Source organism: Crassostrea angulata, chromosome 10, assembly GCF_025612915.1.
Source record: "Crassostrea angulata isolate pt1a10 chromosome 10, ASM2561291v2, whole genome shotgun sequence".
Taxonomy (NCBI): Eukaryota; Metazoa; Mollusca; class Bivalvia; order Ostreida; family Ostreidae; genus Magallana; species Magallana angulata.
The window spans coordinates 2,445,061-2,463,012 of NC_069120.1; the positions used below are offsets into that span (position 1 = coordinate 2,445,061).

Consider the following 17,952-nt stretch of genomic DNA (forward strand, 5'->3'; position numbering starts at 1 on the left):
ATCAGATGGTTTATGTGGGCTCGGTCTCAAAAATCTTCAATAGTAAATGAAGTGATTTATCACAAAAATTAGTTGGTTTACAGAATTTTTCTCATCAGCATTATGACTTAAAGTCAGTTATTCAGCATTCAATTCATGAACCAGTTGGCACCTGTTTGTCAACAAATAGTGAACATGTTTATGAACCTGTTGGCACCTATTTTTCAGTGAACTGATATATAGTGAACATGTTAATGAACCTGTAGGCAGCCGTTTGTTAGTGAACTGACAGATACTGAACAAGTTCATGAGTGTAAGCAGCTATTTGTCAAAGAACTGGCATATAGTTTATGAACCTGTAGGCAGCTGAACTGACAGACAGTTAACATGTTTTTGAACAATCATTAAGATTCCACCAGGCCCCTGTTTTGGTGTCTGCTATTTTTTATGTTGAGTTTCAAGTCAGGTTTTCATCAAAGAAGCATTATAGAATAGCTTGTGATTATTATTAGTGTTCAATTTATAGTGTTACTTTACAATTATGAAATGTTTGAATATTTGCAAATGTACCTAGTTTGTTGAAAAGGAAATAAAGAGTATATGTTTACTACAGTGGTTTTATCAAATCCATTGATTTTCAATTCTCACGGATACTGGAAATTCATTTTATCAAATTGATTTTACTTGTGTTCTGTCCTCTAAACGAATATTACGATTCTAGGTTTACAACAGAAATCGTTTTCAATTGATATCAAGGGCATCACTACGAAAGCCCATTGAGCTCATTTTTGTAGATAAAAAAATATTTTTTCGCGAATAAACGCAAAGCTTGGAGAATAAACTCGTTACTTTCGCGAATAAACGCGTAACTTTTGCAAATAACGCGAAACCATTGTCATTTCATACAAGAACCTTTACGAAGAAAAACGATTGAAAACAAACACATTTTAAGTTTTAAATCATAAAATACTTATTATTCATTATTATTATTATAATATCCGTTTTACGTTGATTTATGACGACAAAATTTTCTTTTTTACATAGAGATAAAAATAAATCTGATAAAACTTCATAACATTTTAGATGTTATATGTTCCAAGTAGATAATAAGTTACGGCATCATTTTATCTTTTTTTCATTTGTTCGTCCTGTGTTCGAACTTGTAGGCATTCATTGATTATCTTCTTCTTATAAAATTAATATAAATTCAACCGTCGGAAACCTTTAAAATCTTAGAACTGATTTTAAATGACATGTGATAAATTTAGAGGACGAATTTACGTCATCTAGTTTTGAACAATATAGCTTAAAACTTTCAATTCACAGGTTGACTTATCTTTGTGATATTTAACAAGACGTTAATTTATGTCGCGGCGATAGAACATATATTCTAACATTTTGAAAAATGATATCCCTTCAATTCTAAAATTATACTTTTAAAATAATACTTTTAATTTGTATTAAAATTGTTATAATTAAATTATGTTGATGCCTCATTTTCTACAATACTGCGCCCATTGTGAGAATGGGAGAAGCGCGATGCATTATGTCCTTTGAAAATCAGTACAAAGATTTTAAAAATAAAGATTTCCTTTACGTTTGACTTTATATCAATTTGTATAAGGTTTAATCTGATTCATTTACATCTTTATATCAAAGTACTGAAGTACTGACGGGAGTTGATTTTATCGATTATTTATTTAAAATCAACGATATTATTTTGCATGCATGGCAAGTAAATTCCTATAAGTATGTGAATTACGCACATTTTTTATAATATGAATTCTCCAACAGGAATTTCGTGGAAATATCAATCATGTGTAATATTCAAAGAATTAGTCCATCAAACTACTTATCAGTGATCGAAATAGTTATGAGAAATTGTATGGATCCAAGCAAAATTGAACTCTAGTCTCGTTCAACCAGACTCAGCTGTATCCGTTAATCTCCGACAAGCAAGAGAGACTCTCTGCATGTCGGAGATTTACGGAGACAGCCGAGCGTCTGGTTGAACGAGACTATATTGTATCTATAAATTAGTTTCCTTGAAAAACGATGCTTAAGAACTCATTACATCGAATTTATTGATTAGAACTAAATGTTGACAGCGGTGTTGATTTGTGCTTAGGCCCAAACACTTTCACTTTCGTGCATAGGAGAGTTGATTAAAATCAACTCCCAATAATAAGATTATTTTGTTTTATGCAGCTATATATTCCTTAGAAGAAAAATATTTCCTTTGACAAAAATTTATGATTTTTTTCAAATCTTATTTATCATAAAAGTTTAAGTTATATACAGACTTATCATTCTAGCAGGATTTTGCAACAAAATAAAATTCTAAAAAATACAGCTCATATTGCTTTAAGAAATATTTCGATATTAAAGACTTCTTGGGCGAATGTAACAACATTGTTTACAGTTTATCCAATGTTCTTTATGTTAAAATTGTAAAATTTAATACCCGGTAACCTTTATCAGTGAAGAAAAAAACTGCGGAAGATGAAGACGGAACATACCAAATGTAGGGTGCAATTCTGTAGTAAAATAAAACGTCTAATAAAATTATTGTTCGTCGGATAATTGCGGCAGTTGATGACTGCATGAATTATGTTATAAATCTTGGTCCTTTACTTAGAATTTACTGAAAGTCAATTACATAATATAACCGGCATTTTAATAATGGATCATCAAAATGAATAACACATATCCAAATGGACCAAAGTAACACCGGTTATAGCGACACCTGGTGTCTGGTTTGAAGCATTTATTAGTATAAAACAATGTAAATAATACTATTGACATATCACAGTTGTACTGAATGTTACAAAAATAATGTAGACAAATCCAAAGCTTTATCATCAGAAGGCACACGATGTTCGTCCGTCTGTCTGACCGAGCACAGACTGAGCGGGTTCTACTTGTGTCTAGGCGCCGACTCGGCTTCATGTGTACTTACTGTATCAGTAAAAAAAAATAGAGCATGGATGCCAACATACACAGTGTATTACGACTTTGAAGCTCTCCAGGCATCCTTTAAATGCTAGCAATAATCACACAGGTCAACATCATCATATTTACCTCATTAATAACATCGTCATACAATCGCACTTTCAAAATAAATTAATTTTTGCAGTCTGTGGACAAGTGCTCCTTTCTCTCTAGTCAAATGCAGCTACAGAAATCTTGGATTTCCTCCAACATTAAAACAACTTGTGTACAAAAAATACGAAAAAAAGGTCAACAAGGTAATAATACTTATCAAGGGCAAAAACATTCGTGTATCATATCTTGTAAATTCACAACCTACTTGATAACCCTGTTCAATAAAGGACTTGGCAATGAGAAATGGAGAGTTCTGTGCACTTTATCGTTCTGATTGGCTGTCTCACAACCTGTACAATGATTATGACGTCACAGTGGCAGGTGAAGTCACCTGTTTGGTTTGGTGCCGTGTACAGTGTTTGGTCTCGCGGATCCTGGCGCGGCACCATATCGTTGGTTCGGAATGACGGTGCTAGGCCTGGAGGCAGCTTTAGCTAACCACGCGGCTCGCTTCTTCTTCTCCATCAGTTCCTCGTCTCTCTGCTGTTTCTCAATGTACATAGTTTCGATGTTACTGATGAATTCTTTCTCCTGTTCATAGGTCCGCAGCTCAAACTTGACGTGGCTCCGCATTGGGTCGTTATATTGACTGACCTTACCGATGGCTGTGTCGCTCGCGGATCTCAGCATCGTCTCCGACTTGGCGCGCCGTTTTTCTTGAAGTAGGGCGCTTAGTTTCTCTTTCATGTCCTTGGGATACATTTTCATTGGCACTAAATTTACATCGTGCATAGATGACGATATTCCCATGGGTTGTTTCTTTTGCGGGGGGATGACTCCCGGAAGAGCTGAGGCGATCGTTGACGGGACGTCGCTAATTGCGGTATCCGGTCGCCGCAGGGTCGGCGCCGTCACCGGACGTCCTGTCGTGTCCTCTTCCCTCTGTTCCTGTCTGTGAGCGGCGGCCGATACGGGGCGGATGGACCGGCCGATTGGAACCGTAGTCTTCACTTTCTTGGGATGAAGACTCATCCTTATCTTAGTCTTGGTGGGCTTTATTTCACACGGCGTGGCATACCGCTCCCTGTCACGCCCAGGCAGTTGCTCCGATTCCTTCGCTTTTGACGATTTAAGAGATTTAAAGGACTTGGTGTCAGAAAACTCAGATATCGTCTCCACCTCCTCAGTCTTATGCTTGAACTTATCTATTCCCAGTTCGTCCACGGGCACCTTGGTCCTGGGATCGATCTTACTAGGGGAGGACGACGGACGCTTGAATCCATCCAGTCCGGACACCATGGCGCGCACGTTCTTTTTTGTGTTTGTTGCGGTTTCGGAACTTTGCATTGAACTCTGTATTGCGTTTACTGTGAGATAGATAAAATCGGGAGGCACTATACTTTCGGCTTTCATTCTCATCTGCGACCGCAGCAAAGCCTTGGTCTCTGAGAGAGAAATGTCTTTTGTTTTGGGGAAGACGGATTGGTCGAACGCCCACGATACTCTTCTCTTTAGCGACATTGGTTCATGCACGTCATCGTCGTCGTCATCGTAATGTTTACATAACGGGTCCGCTATCACAACACTGGGCTGGGAGGTCGCCGATTTGAAGGTGCTGGGGCGCGGGGCTTTAGGGGGTTTGGTTGGGAAGGACCTGGAGGAAGATACCGTGTGTTTGTCGGAGCTTGGTCTGTGCTCCATGGCGGTAGGAGATGGGCCACTCTCGTAGCCCGACTCCGGAGCAGCACTCTGAATAAGCCGCGCACTCTCCAGACTCTTCTGACTGAGGCATTTAGCGCTGTGTGGGATCTGCTTGGCGTACAGATTCATCTGTAGAATGTTGGGCGGCTTGCGGCTCTTCTTCTTGGGATCGTGGTGGATGATTTTGGTATTACTGGCGCCTGCGCGTTTCATCCTCTGTGCGCGGATGTAGGGGTAGGGCTGAGGGCGTATAGGAGCATCCGAGTAGGAGCTGTATTTGACGGCCGACGGAATCTTGTCGTTCTCCAGTGTGTAGTCCCATTCCACATTTTCAAACCTCAGTTCTATGAGATTCTTGCTTGTATTTAGTGTAATTCTAGAATTGAAAATAAAGAGAATGTGGTCACCCGCGCAACTCAATGCAGGCTATCAACCATGAAACAATTTAAGACAAATAGTTGAACCGGTAGATTACTGATGGTCTTAGCATGGTTTTTTGATGAGATTAAGTATTCACGTGACTTCATCAAAAAACGATATAACGGGTACCTGTCATCTATGGCGATGATCGACTGAATGGGATCACTGGCGCTGTTTCCACGCATGATCCGGCAGCACTGTCCGGTGATCATGTTCCAGATCCGGAGACGTCCATCAGCTGATCCGGTAATGACTCGTAAATATTGAAATTCTAGGCACAGGACCGATCTATAAATAATGAATGTAAACGTCACAGTGACGTCATCAAATAAAGTATCTATATAAGAAGACACGCGTTCGATGGGGGCGATGGCTGTACTCACTTTGGATGTCGGAGTGCGTTCAGACAGCGAGCGTACTCCCCCTGGGCGCTCCACACCAGGGCGTACCCGTCCTTGCTTCCGGTTATGATGTGCCAGCGGTCAAATTTGATCGAAGTGATTTGACCGTGATGTCTTGCCAGCACCTAAAAGACACGTTCGGGGTTTTATTCTGGCGAGATTATCTCAAACACTTACCTCACAAATGTGATGTGTTAATTTTATACAAAATATGTTTATCAACCAATTGCTCTAAATACATGTAGTACTACATGTATGTCATTATGGACCGGTACTCTCACCCCCGATGCCTACCTTGACAAGGTCCCCTGACTTGATGTCCCACACTTTAACCTTGCCCTGCTCACAGCCCGTGATACACAGTTCATGGCTGATGGCGACCGCCCACACCGGCGCCTTGTGTTTGAACGTCCTCTGGCACTTGCCCGTCTGCATGTTCCATACTAAAAATAGATTAGTGGGTTCGCTGTATATACCGGTACACAGTGGGGAGATAAAAGTGTGTATGTAATACAACACAGGGAAATAATTGTCTCTTTATTGTGGTCAAAACCCGGAATTCATAGCCGGTTACTACCAGAATATCGGATCTAGGGGAGTAGCCAGTTTGAATGAAGATTTTAAAGCAAAACAAACGTATGAGCATAGACAATATTAAAAAAAGAAGGTCAAATCATTAGCGCTTTTAAAATACCCCGGTAAAACTTTGCAAACCTCAATCAAGATACTCGTTAAAATCATTCAATTATTTTATTAATTGTCGTTAATGCTGGTATGAACCACAAACAGCATTTTAAAGACATTCATCGTATCTATGACCCAGGTTATGTTTTTTCTGCTACCTTCAAAGTAGCAAGAATTACCAGAGAAATGGTGTTGTTTAAAGCTACAGGTGGATAAGTGGGTTCGTATAAATAAAAATCAACAAAAATATAACGCAACGTATCCTAATTCTTTATTTTTTAATATCATGGTTACTCCATGCAGTGGAAACTTCACCGAGAAAAAATACACACTGTGAATGACAAATGAATTGTTTTGCCAACAAGAATAAACACCTGTTTAGCGATTTGCGGAATGTTCTTATGAAGAAAGTCGACGTATTTATTTAGGCCTGTCCAAATAATCCAAAGTTTGAGGAGTAGGAGAGCTTTACAAAACTAAATACAGTGATATGCTGAACAGTAAATATGTCAGATGAATTTGTTTTGACTTTGAACTCGAATGATGAAGTTTTACATGTAAATACATGATTCAGGGCATTGGCCAAATTAGCTCCGGATAGAAAACTTAATGCATCATATACCAAAACAAATTCATTCTCCGAGTAAACGCGCCAAACTTGCAAATCAACGTGCGCACGAATTTGGAATGAATGTTTAAAGAATGAGGTGATTATTTGCTTTCACACTTTAGTGTAGAGATTAAACACACGATCAGGGCCGCGGTATCGTTCCTCGAGTAGAAATCCAAATATTGACAGGGAGCGGACAATCCGAAACGGAATATATACCTCTCTATACCGAACTTATTGACAGCTAATAGAAGTAATAATTAAAGTTTTTCAATTATATTGAAATTCTAGTCCAGACAAACGTTGATCCATGGAATTAATTAAATGATCCTAATTTTTCATCTAGTGCATTTTATTTGGTGTTTATTGATATTAAGCATTAACTTAATATTCCGTTATGACTCGTGCTATAAAATGTAGGCATCAATTTCAGGTCAAGCTAAACTACTTAGAGATCACCATACTTTTGCAGGAGTTATCCTTTGACCCTGAGGCGAGGTAGTCATCCAGGACCAGAATGGTGAGGATCGTGTCCCGGTGTCCCCGGAAAATCCGCTTACAGGTGCCCGTCTCCGCGCTCCACATCCTGGGGGTGCAAACAAATCAGATGGTCAGTGAACGAAGTCCAAACACAGTCCACTGATGTACCGTGGTGTTATGTACATAAAACAACTAAAGAACCCACCTGATGCTGGTGTCATAACTCCCACTCAGGACGATTCCGCGGTCCGTGCAAATATGAACGCATCGGATACTTCCGGCGTGACCAGAAATGACAAGAGGCAAGTCGTTGCCGCTGTCCCGGTCTATGAACCGGATCTTCCGGTCCTTGGATCCGATGGAGATGTTCTGTCCTCCGTCAGTGTGTATTACTCGGTGATGATCCTCACTGTAAAGATTTGGGGAAACAACATGTATTTATTGAAAGCGTATTATCTTCTGTAAATACACTTTAAAGACTTTCCAGAATAAACAAACATTTATGCATCACAATTGTAATTCTATATTTTCTTTTTTACAATCAGAAACCAAGTCGCATACTGTGAGTGATGCCATCAACTTTTAATATACCTATCTTCCACCCTCGATTTTCATGACCCATCTTTAATTTCACGATGTGCAGTTAAGGGTGTAACTTCTCCTCGGCAGTGTTAGTATGACACTTGATCTACCAGTACTCCCTTTCTATTCACTACAATGCCGTTACCAACACAGTAATACTCTTACAATCCCTATTCACTAACCCAACTAACGTATTCTATCCCATCTACTTACGTCATTGACAGAACCATGACGTTGTAAGTGCCGCAGTAGACGTTCCTCTCCTCCATAATGACGTTACGTGTGGAGACCCCGCTGTAAGCGTTACTGAAGTTTACTTCCTGTAGATAGGTGGGGCTAATCACCTCCTCGTCCGTGGTGATCACCGTCCGTGTCCCCGGAAACAGGTTAGGGACCGGAACATCGATGTCCTTGGCGTACTGATGGTTCACGCCCTGGGCCGCCGCCCCCTGAAAAAGAGCAGTCAAATTGTCAGAATTATCAAAATCATGGAAATATAGCGGTCGCACTGTCAGAACTATCAAATTACTGGATTTAATTCATTTTTTGAGAATGGTAATACTTCTTGTCTCGGCAGTAAAAATAAAAGGAAGTATACCGGACACAATATCCACTTTATTTTATATCAGTACACTAAATGTTTAGAGACATGTAAAGACACCCCCACCCCTGGGAAGTTTGAAGAAAAGAAAGGGATAAGAATACTAGTATCATCAGATGAATTGACAAGAGCGAACCACAATTCCTAAAGATGAGAACCGACGGCTTTATTTGTATTTTTTCCGTCTTCAAAGCTGATGTACAGCTTGAATCCTAATCCCTAATCCAGTGTCTGTCGGTTCATGGTGCTAGGTTTCCCGTGAAAACAATGGACTCATCAACGCAGGGTTATCAATATCACCACTATACATTTTTAATTCCTTTGTCTCCAGATTTTATTTCTTTAAATCAATTGTTTGAAATTCTTAATAAAGCCGTGCTGTCGCTCTCTACCTCGCTAATACATCAATAAGATAAATCATCGTTTTAATGAGTTTTTATTGAATTATTTCCCTCCTAAAATATAGACCTTATGTCGGCGTAGTCAGGTGACAAACTTGCGCAAAGAATTGACTGATACATAAGTGATGAACTTAATTAATGAAGTTTTATCTACAACACATTACTTTGAACATCAAAACCGAGACATTCATACTCGATTATCGCAAAAACGAGCAACAAAATGCAGCACGAAGGTGAGACATGCAATAACGTGTGCATACATGCAAATAAGAAAGATGAAACAACAGGTGACGTAATAATAATATAGGCCGTGGGTGCAGACCCACAACATATTGACGACAGAGGGGTCACCTGGACAGCTCCACCGTCCGGTCAACAGGGCACCTGTTCGTATCAGAAACAGAACCATGGAAACCAGTCAAAAAACGGTACAAAGAACAAACTCATTAAATGTATAGGCTCTTACTGAGACAGCCGTCATTAGCTGAAATGGAGATCGGGAGAATCGTCACTCCTCGCTGAGCATCTAACCATTGGGGTTTGCCTCTTTTTTTAAATTCATATTTAGAAACTTATTAATATCTAAACCATTACACCTTTATCATGTAAAATTGTTGCTTGTCTCCGTAACATATAATTCTAAAAGTGTTCCAAGAAATCTGATAAGATATTGACCAGTACCAATTCTCATGCCTTTAACACTGACTCGGTACCGTGTATCACGGTTGTATTACACCTGAATCTCACCTGCATTAGCATAACATCTTCCTCCAAGAGCTGGTTGATCCGCTCCTCGTCATGAACTTCCAGCACAAGAGCCCTCCAGTTCTGACTGACCAACAGGGCGTGGCTAAGTGACGTTTTGTCCAATAACTTGAGAATATACTTGGCCAGATGCACGGGCAGACATCGAATGAAGTCTTTGTGACGCGCGACCCCCGAGAAAGCCTTGGAAGACGTGGGAATGACCATGCACGCGGGGTCAACAGACGACAGCTCGGATTCGCTATCGGTTCCGCTGTCGTCATTTTCGATGACGTCATCAAGGAAGAGTTTGTTGCCGGTAATTGGGTGGGTTGTGGGCTTGCTGTAGTGTGGAGACACCATGGAGTGGATGTGGATGTCCGCGTGCTCCTCGCTGTGGAAGGAATACTCTGTGTCTGGGATCGACGCCGACTCCACATAGTCTGCCTCTGAAAGTAGACATCAGCAATAATATTTATAATTTGTATGAGACTTATTGTTTACGACTCTTAAAAAACAATAAATGATGCAAGCATGTCTGAAAACGACTGATAAATATATTGACTACAGTGAGCAAAGCCTTATTTAATGCCCTAATTCATAACTGTATTTTATTTAAATAAAAAAAATCTTGACCGATAGTAACTGGGAGCATATATTTCGTTTCCTCTGCATTTGATCCAACAGTACACTATATCGGCTTATTGATTGTGAAAGTGGGCACGGTGAACACCGAATGTAGCCGAGTTTATCGCACTACTGTCCTCAGGCGCAGTGGGATTTTTGGCTTACTCAGGGTCCTCAAAGAGCAAAATGAATACTGTATACTTTTATGACATCCCTAAGACTACATAATGCCTTTTACGACATCGCTAAGACTACATGGGGATTTTTACGACAACCATCGATCAATTGAAGTGTTTTATCTGAAAAATGTCCTTCTGAACGCAACATGTTAGTAAATCAAGACTGTATTAGGCCTGGATCTGCTACATATTGGTAGCCCAGGACTCGCTGTGTGTTTTACAACATCCGGTTTGTTTTGGAGAGCGCCACCAAATCACACATTTTGAATTAAATGCCGCGTAGGTCTGCTGCCGTACAATCAAACAGTCGTAAAAGCAAAACGGGGCATTATTTGCGAATAGTGTTTAGACGTTTTGCAATAAACCTGGATCGATTATAACTCTGGAATGTCATTTAAATGCTATTGTTCGCGCTTATTTTGAGAAATTGACCAATTTTCCAAGAGTTTTCAAAATACAATGACAATTATACCCCATAGTTTTTAATTAAGGCAACTTTTGATGTCCGTTGGCATCATGAATGTTAATGTTGAGTATTCGCCATAAAACACAAACCAAACATACTTTTCTCATTATATGCATAAATATATTTTCATTTTAAATAAGTTTCCTCAAATCAAAAAGCATTGCATTGGGCAGTAGGGACAATGTAATACCAGTGCTCAATTTTCCTATCTTGGCCCATTATTTTTAATTTTTAGCTACTCCAATTATCCGGCAAAGTTGACATTACAGTTTATACCTTTATGAATTGTCATGGCTCTATACACAATGATTTTGGAGATATTGTGTCAAAACTTTGGCACAAGTGCTTCTTGCGCAGTGAGGTGGTTAGATCTAATTTGTGATGTCTTTAAATGTCATATTTTGATCAGATAACTCTGCAGAAGTGCGCTCCGCGCGTTGTCGCCTGCTTTGGGACAAAACCATCTTCAGTCCAGGGTCACGTGACTGAGTCCGCGGGAGATTCCGGCTTTTGAGCGTCCGTCGTCGCAGCAGACATGTGTCAGAGTTTTGGCAGATTGTTGAAGTCGGTAATCAGTCGCCGACATGGTTTCAATCTTGACGACATGTTTTAGGGAGCATTGATGATTATTAGTCCATTGATTTAAACGTTGGCACTTACTTAGACGTGCATAGTATAAACCCAAGGATTTCTGTACACCGCCAATGCACAATGCATGCAGAGTTCTAAAATAACCTGCATTGTTAATCTTCTGAACTGAATAAGGCGATTAAAAGGATTAATATCACTAAATAAAATTTAATTAGGCGCTTTATATCTCAGTATAAACGGAATTAACTCTGTGTATATCCTACGGTCCCGCACTCCCTGGGTTTGTGCTGACTTTGCTCTTTGTCTATCGTTTGACTCTTGTTAGAATTAACGGGAGGGGTGTATGAAGTTCGGTTGTTTGTGTACAGAATATAGAGGGATGCTAGTCATATTCACGTAATAATTCTAGTCGATTTATATGAAAGACGTTATACAATGAGGGAATACAGCAATAAAGACATTGGCGTTCCTTTAATCAGTTTTTCGCCCCAATTTCTATCTAGATTCTGAAAATCAAACGGATTCTATATTCCATAGAAAGTGGTAGGCGTGTCTATTGTCAATGGTCCTGCAATTATTGTCAGCTCTCAGATTACCCAGGGATAAGTAAGATTAAGTCTTAATATTAAAATCCACACCGACGTATTAAATCAAATTTACAGACGTTTGAATTAAGTGTCTTATCAGGCTGAAAAGCTCTGCCCTGCCAGTTATTGTACAGACTGAGCCGGCTGCTTGATCCTGAGCCCCGTGTCTTTATCCAGTCCTTTGTACGATAATCCCCCATATTGTCCCCATCTTTACAGGTTCACTGCCTATACCGTTACCTTAAACTGTTACCTTACAACCCTAAAATCACCTGTACTATGACTGTCTAACACTGCCCACAAGATGCCAGTGAATCTACAATTCATCATACCAGAGGAGAAAGGGCCTAATGGGCAGTGTGTGTTGGGCCACTAATAGATAGATGTTTACTTAAATTTAATCAGAGGCCTAGAATCCCCTCCATTCTTCTGACAATTCAAATAAAGTAAAATAATATGACACTAGGATCAACTCAACTGATAACACTAAGTTGACACTTTTCTGGACTGTATATATCATATACAATACACACATATTGACAACATTCTAACTGTAAAGAGACCTTTTAAAAAAGGAATGCCACTACATTATTTGAATGAATTAAAAAATTGAAAAGAAAAAATCACTTGGCTTTATAGTTCTATAAATATTCAATGGAAAAGAACCAACCATAATGAAATATTTTATGGAATTGAAATCTGGAATGTTGAAAAAAGGTACATTTTAATAACTTGAAAAAGTTTTGTATTCTACAATCTACATCTAATTATTTTGTGTAAAGGCATAAAAATATTAGATATTAGTGGAAAATGGAAAAATCTTATACATGTATTTAGGATCAGAAAAGTAACATGTTGAAGTTAAAATTATATTAAATATTTCAACAAAAAATTAACAATGAAAAACTATTTGAAAAAAAAGATTTGAATTTGAGGTCCTAATGGAATTGTGCAAGAGCATAAACTACAAAAAATTTTTTTTTGGCAATATTCATGTGCATTTAGTTTTTTCTCAGATTTTTCAAGTTACCAAAATCCCTATTGTGGTATCATTAATTGTGTCTAGACACATAAGTATCCACTGAGTATAATTTCTCAGAGTTTGACCGTAAATTTCTTACCTGCAGCTATTGACGTGGCTTTCTCCTCGGTGATGAGGAGGGTCCGGGCCTGTGAACTCAGGGTGTGAAGCAGGGAGCTGTCACAAAGCTGAAGCAGGGACAGGGCGAAGTTAGCCTTGGTCCAGTACATGGCCTTCTGGAACCACATCCAGGTTCCCGTGATAAATCGCTCCACTTCCATCAAATCCATGGCGCGGTCTGAACTAAATGTGGTCATGTCCGTGTCCAGACTCGGGGCTGCACGACTGCGGGAGTAGGTGAAGTCCTTACAGGACAGTGGCTGTAGCAGACTGACCATCTGGTGTAACAGGTCCACGCTGTGGAAGCGACGCATCAGACCCAGCATAAACCGCTTCCTAGAATGGTCACCCATCTTGGGGAAGAACTCCTTGGCATTCTTCATGCGGTCACTCAGGAGACAGGTCTCACACTCCCCACAACTAATGGCCTGCTGGCTGCTAGCACAGCGCAGACTTGGGGCCTTCCCAATGTTAAACTCAAACACCTCCAGGCTGGCGCTGGGGTGCTTCATGCTGTTGTTGACCAGATTTGGCAAGCTGTCCATCCCTGAGTTAAGGTTGCAGACCTCTAGCATGGTGGTCTCCTCTCCCGTCAGTGAAGTTCCGATCGCTGATAACCTACAAACCCCACACCAATCAATGGGAGCCGGCGCTCATTCAGCATGTTATCTAAAAATAATAGTAATCAATAGATAGTCTTTATGATATTGTCACATTTTTCTGTTAGTAAGATAATTAGGATTAAACAGATAATTTTATTGATTGTGATAATGGCTAATGAACGGATCATATGTAAAAAGTAGCAGACATAATATTGTAGAATATCACGTGCAACATAGATGAAAAGTAATTAAAACATGATTTAGAATTAATCATGAAGTGCTTTGTAAATTTGAAGAATTTCAAAAAATAGTTGCAAGTTTAAATTAACAGAAAGAAAAACAGCTAGTACATGTATGTTTTCAGACTTTATGTACTTGATATTATAATTATATAGATGGTCTTAATTTTATCATATCTATATGCATGTATAAACTTATTTAATTAAATAATTTATAAAATAAACACATACGCCATAAAATACTACAATGTTTAATGACAAGCACTTTGGTACAACAATTGGTGCATGGTAACATACTTGTATATTCTGGGACTGCAGGTGGGTTGAACGTGCACACACGGGGTTATCTATACGAACTACTGAAGGAAGGAAAAATACTTGAGCTTGTTACAGAAGTTAAGTCTCACCTGTGTGATGTTTACATCGGAAAATCCAGAAGCGTGAAAACGCGACACAAATAACTTGTTCCACAGTTGATCGGAAGTTTGAGAAGTTTGGTTAGCACTCACAAAGTACTAAAAGTAATAAATCATGAACTAAGACCGACTTGACAGTGACAAGGTCGTAATATCTTTGACAAACACTTGGCCAGGACACGCTTATTAATAATCAGTCATGATATATGGGTAAATGCCGGCGATTCAGAGACCCAATCAATCGTCTACATCCCCAAGGTGACGAAAATGTGTTTACAGTACAAACAGAGCTAGCAATATCCACCTCTTCGAATTGTGAAATCCAAACATCGCATTTAGTGTAACAAATAGCTTTTTATATTGAATAAACTGTACGTACGTAAATTTATCAGCATGGGCAAATATATTTTAAATCTACATCATAAACCAATAATATACTATTTTTGGATAATTTATTTTCGCATAAAGTCGGTGCGCGGATCTAAAACTATACACAAGGAATCAAGGATCCTAAACGGAGATCCAGGCACGTAGCATGGGGGGGGGGGGGGGGGGGGGGCTGCCCCCACCCCCTCCACATTTTCTCGCAGCAACCAATCTTCTTAAATTTGATATTAAATGAATCAATTATCATACAGTTGCCCCCCCCCCCCATTTTTGAGTATGTAATATATTTGGAAATGAGCGATATTGAAGTTAAAGATATACGCCAGCCCCCGACCACCACGGATTAGGATTTTAAAGATTAATTCGGAAATTTTTTCTGCTTGTGAAATTTTTTGGATGAGTTTGCCACCCCCCCCCCTTTCAAAAACGATCCTACATGCCTGCTGAACGGTGCCTTTGCATAATCATCCAGACTTAATTTAATCAAAACATTATTTTACTATGTAAACATATATGAATGTGATGCATGCACTTATTACAAGATCTGATTTATTTTGAGTAATGTTCTACAACTGATATATGGGCCTAATGTCCTCTTTCTATATATTTTTTAAAATGTCAATTCTCCTCACCAATTCAATTTGCATCACACGAAAGTGGAAAAACTGATACGTTTTGATTGACTTTGATTCATATAAATATATTTACATGTAAAACAGGAATCTAGCAAGTATTCTCTCTCCAAGCTTCTTTTTAAACTTCAATCCAATTGCTTTCATACATTAATATCAAAAACGGCAAAATCGATTGACTATTTTAAAATTTGTTTCCATCAATTTGTCCGCTCAAGAATTTACGCATTCCATGAATGTTTAAAATGAAAAAATGCATTCCAGTCTATGCATATGGATAATTTACATTCCCTAATGCCAACAGTGGGTAAACTAAAACTCGACATCATAATCGAGAAAAAAATTTAACTAGTTTAATAGACACTTTAAAGATAAAAGAGTTACGACCCTTTATCACGTGTAACAGCTGCAACACCTGGCTTGGATAATTTATATCCAACATGGATCCATGCATGCTGGGGAAAAGAAAATTGAAAATCATGAAGCAAAATGGAAGGATGCAATCTGTCTATGCAATAGACAAATGTCTATGTAATTAACATTTTCTGATGCCAACAGTGGGATTATGACAAGTCATGACTAAAACTTCACACCATTATCAAGTAGAATTTTACCAAATTAGAACATTATTTGAAAGAGGTACACACCAACATGGATCCAATAGTTTCACACACGTAGGTTGCAACGACCCGTTAAGTTACAAGGAGCACCCCCAACTTTCTTGCCCCTACACGTGCATCCAAGGGCCTTGGATAACTCAGTGGTGCATCCGACTAAATTCAATTCTTGTTTAATTTTACTAGCGTCTACACTTATTTTTAATGGCTCAACTATTTCGTAATGTAGATTACTAGATACTTCAAGATAGGTTTGTCTGCAGCTAGAGGGGGCAGCCACTTTTCCTTAAAGTGGCTCTATACACCCACAGTTTATTCCAATTTTCAATAGAAGACCACAAAACATTTACTTATCAAATATTAAAATGATGATAAGGAGATATAGGTTTTTTAAAAAGAATTTTAAAGTGTTTTTTGCGTTTTAGTTAAATAATTTTTTTAAAGTTAACCATTAACAAATTAAGAGAAATGTTTTTGTCATATGATGGATATTTCCTTCGGACACCTAAAAAAAATCTAACACTTCTTAACATTATATAAATAGTGCAATAATATATAAATAGTGCCTGTTTGGGAGGGTAACAGAAATTGACTCCCCTCGAAAACCATTGTCAACCTCCGCTTCGCGTCGGTTGACAATGGTTTCCTCGGGGTGTCAATTTCAACTGTTATCCTTCCAAACAGGCACTATTTATTTCATTACACTGAATGTTTTAATTTTATAGATTTTTTACTGCTTTTATATAGAAATGACGTGAATTCCACGGCGAACCGTACACGCATAATTTACGCGCATGTAACAATTCGTTGTGTTACCCGTTGCTAAGTGTGTTGCTAACTCTGAGGGTAATAGAACGGATTATCAACTGCGTCTAAACCAATCAGATTTCAGTATTTAACATGAAAGTATAATAATCAAAAATGTTATTATTGCAATTATTTTTAGTATTTCCCCAAAAAATAATTTTTCATATTTTCTTACTCTGTTGACAAATCATCTGAAAAAGCTGCTTGATGTTATAAGAAAGTGTATTTTAATAAATGTGACATAAAAAAATTGAATGAAAATCATTGCAAATAAACACAAAAAATATTTTAAATTTTATTTGGTATGAAAGTTCCTCAGGTAGGGGTTATGGTTCCCAAGTCCCAAACACCTTGGGGACTTTTCATTTCTGAGATGAAAATTTCCTAAACATCATAATACTTTCATATATCATTATAGGCCTATATAAATAGGTATATTTTAATGCAAAACTAAGTCAAATAAATAAAGCTAGGGGAAAATGAACTAATAGGATTAATGTGTCCCAACCTCAGTCTTGAGAGAGATTCAAATTTTTAAGCCACCCTCCCATTTTCTTTCACAGTATTCACTATTCAACCAAAAACTTTTGAAAAGTGAAAATTTTTATTGTCCTCAACGGGATTCGCACTCATGACCTACAGGTTTGTAGTGAACCCACTGTGCCATGCTGTAAGATGTCGATGATGGGGAAAGAAAGTATTTAAATAATTATACTTGATTTTATTGTTTACTTCGATAAATAATTCGACACAAGGTGTCACATACCACATTACTTGTAAGTAATGAATTTTCAAATTGTAAAATTAAAAATAATCATATAACAAATTTTTCAAAAGAGCGGCCCCCACAATTCGCCTCGGTTTAAATCAGCCAGTCCCGGAATTGCATGCTTCCAGATTTACTTTTTTGAGTACTGCGTCATCAAAAAGTGGTGTATAGAGCCACCTTAGCTCAAAGAAATTACTTTATAGCAAGGAACTACTATCACAGTTTATTCAACAAGATATCTGTG

The 17,952-nt window shown here is 38.4% G+C and overlaps 1 protein-coding gene across 1 annotated transcript; it reads right to left on the minus strand.

The window, feature by feature from the left end:
* Positions 1–2,731: 2,731 nt before the first annotated feature.
* Positions 2,732–14,770, minus strand: LOC128166372 (F-box and WD repeat domain containing protein 10B-like). The gene is made up of 10 exons (XM_052831481.1): positions 14,488–14,770; positions 13,220–13,908; positions 9,652–10,097; positions 8,116–8,351; positions 7,526–7,729; positions 7,305–7,426; positions 5,841–5,989; positions 5,529–5,671; positions 5,275–5,433; positions 2,732–5,101 (listed from the first exon to the last, which is right to left on the minus strand). Exons 2-10 carry the CDS (start codon positions 13,812–13,814, stop codon positions 3,412–3,414), a joined length of 3,744 nt encoding a protein of 1,247 aa, XP_052687441.1. The 5' UTR covers positions 13,815–13,908; positions 14,488–14,770; the 3' UTR covers positions 2,732–3,411.
* Positions 14,771–17,952: the final 3,182 nt, after the last annotated feature.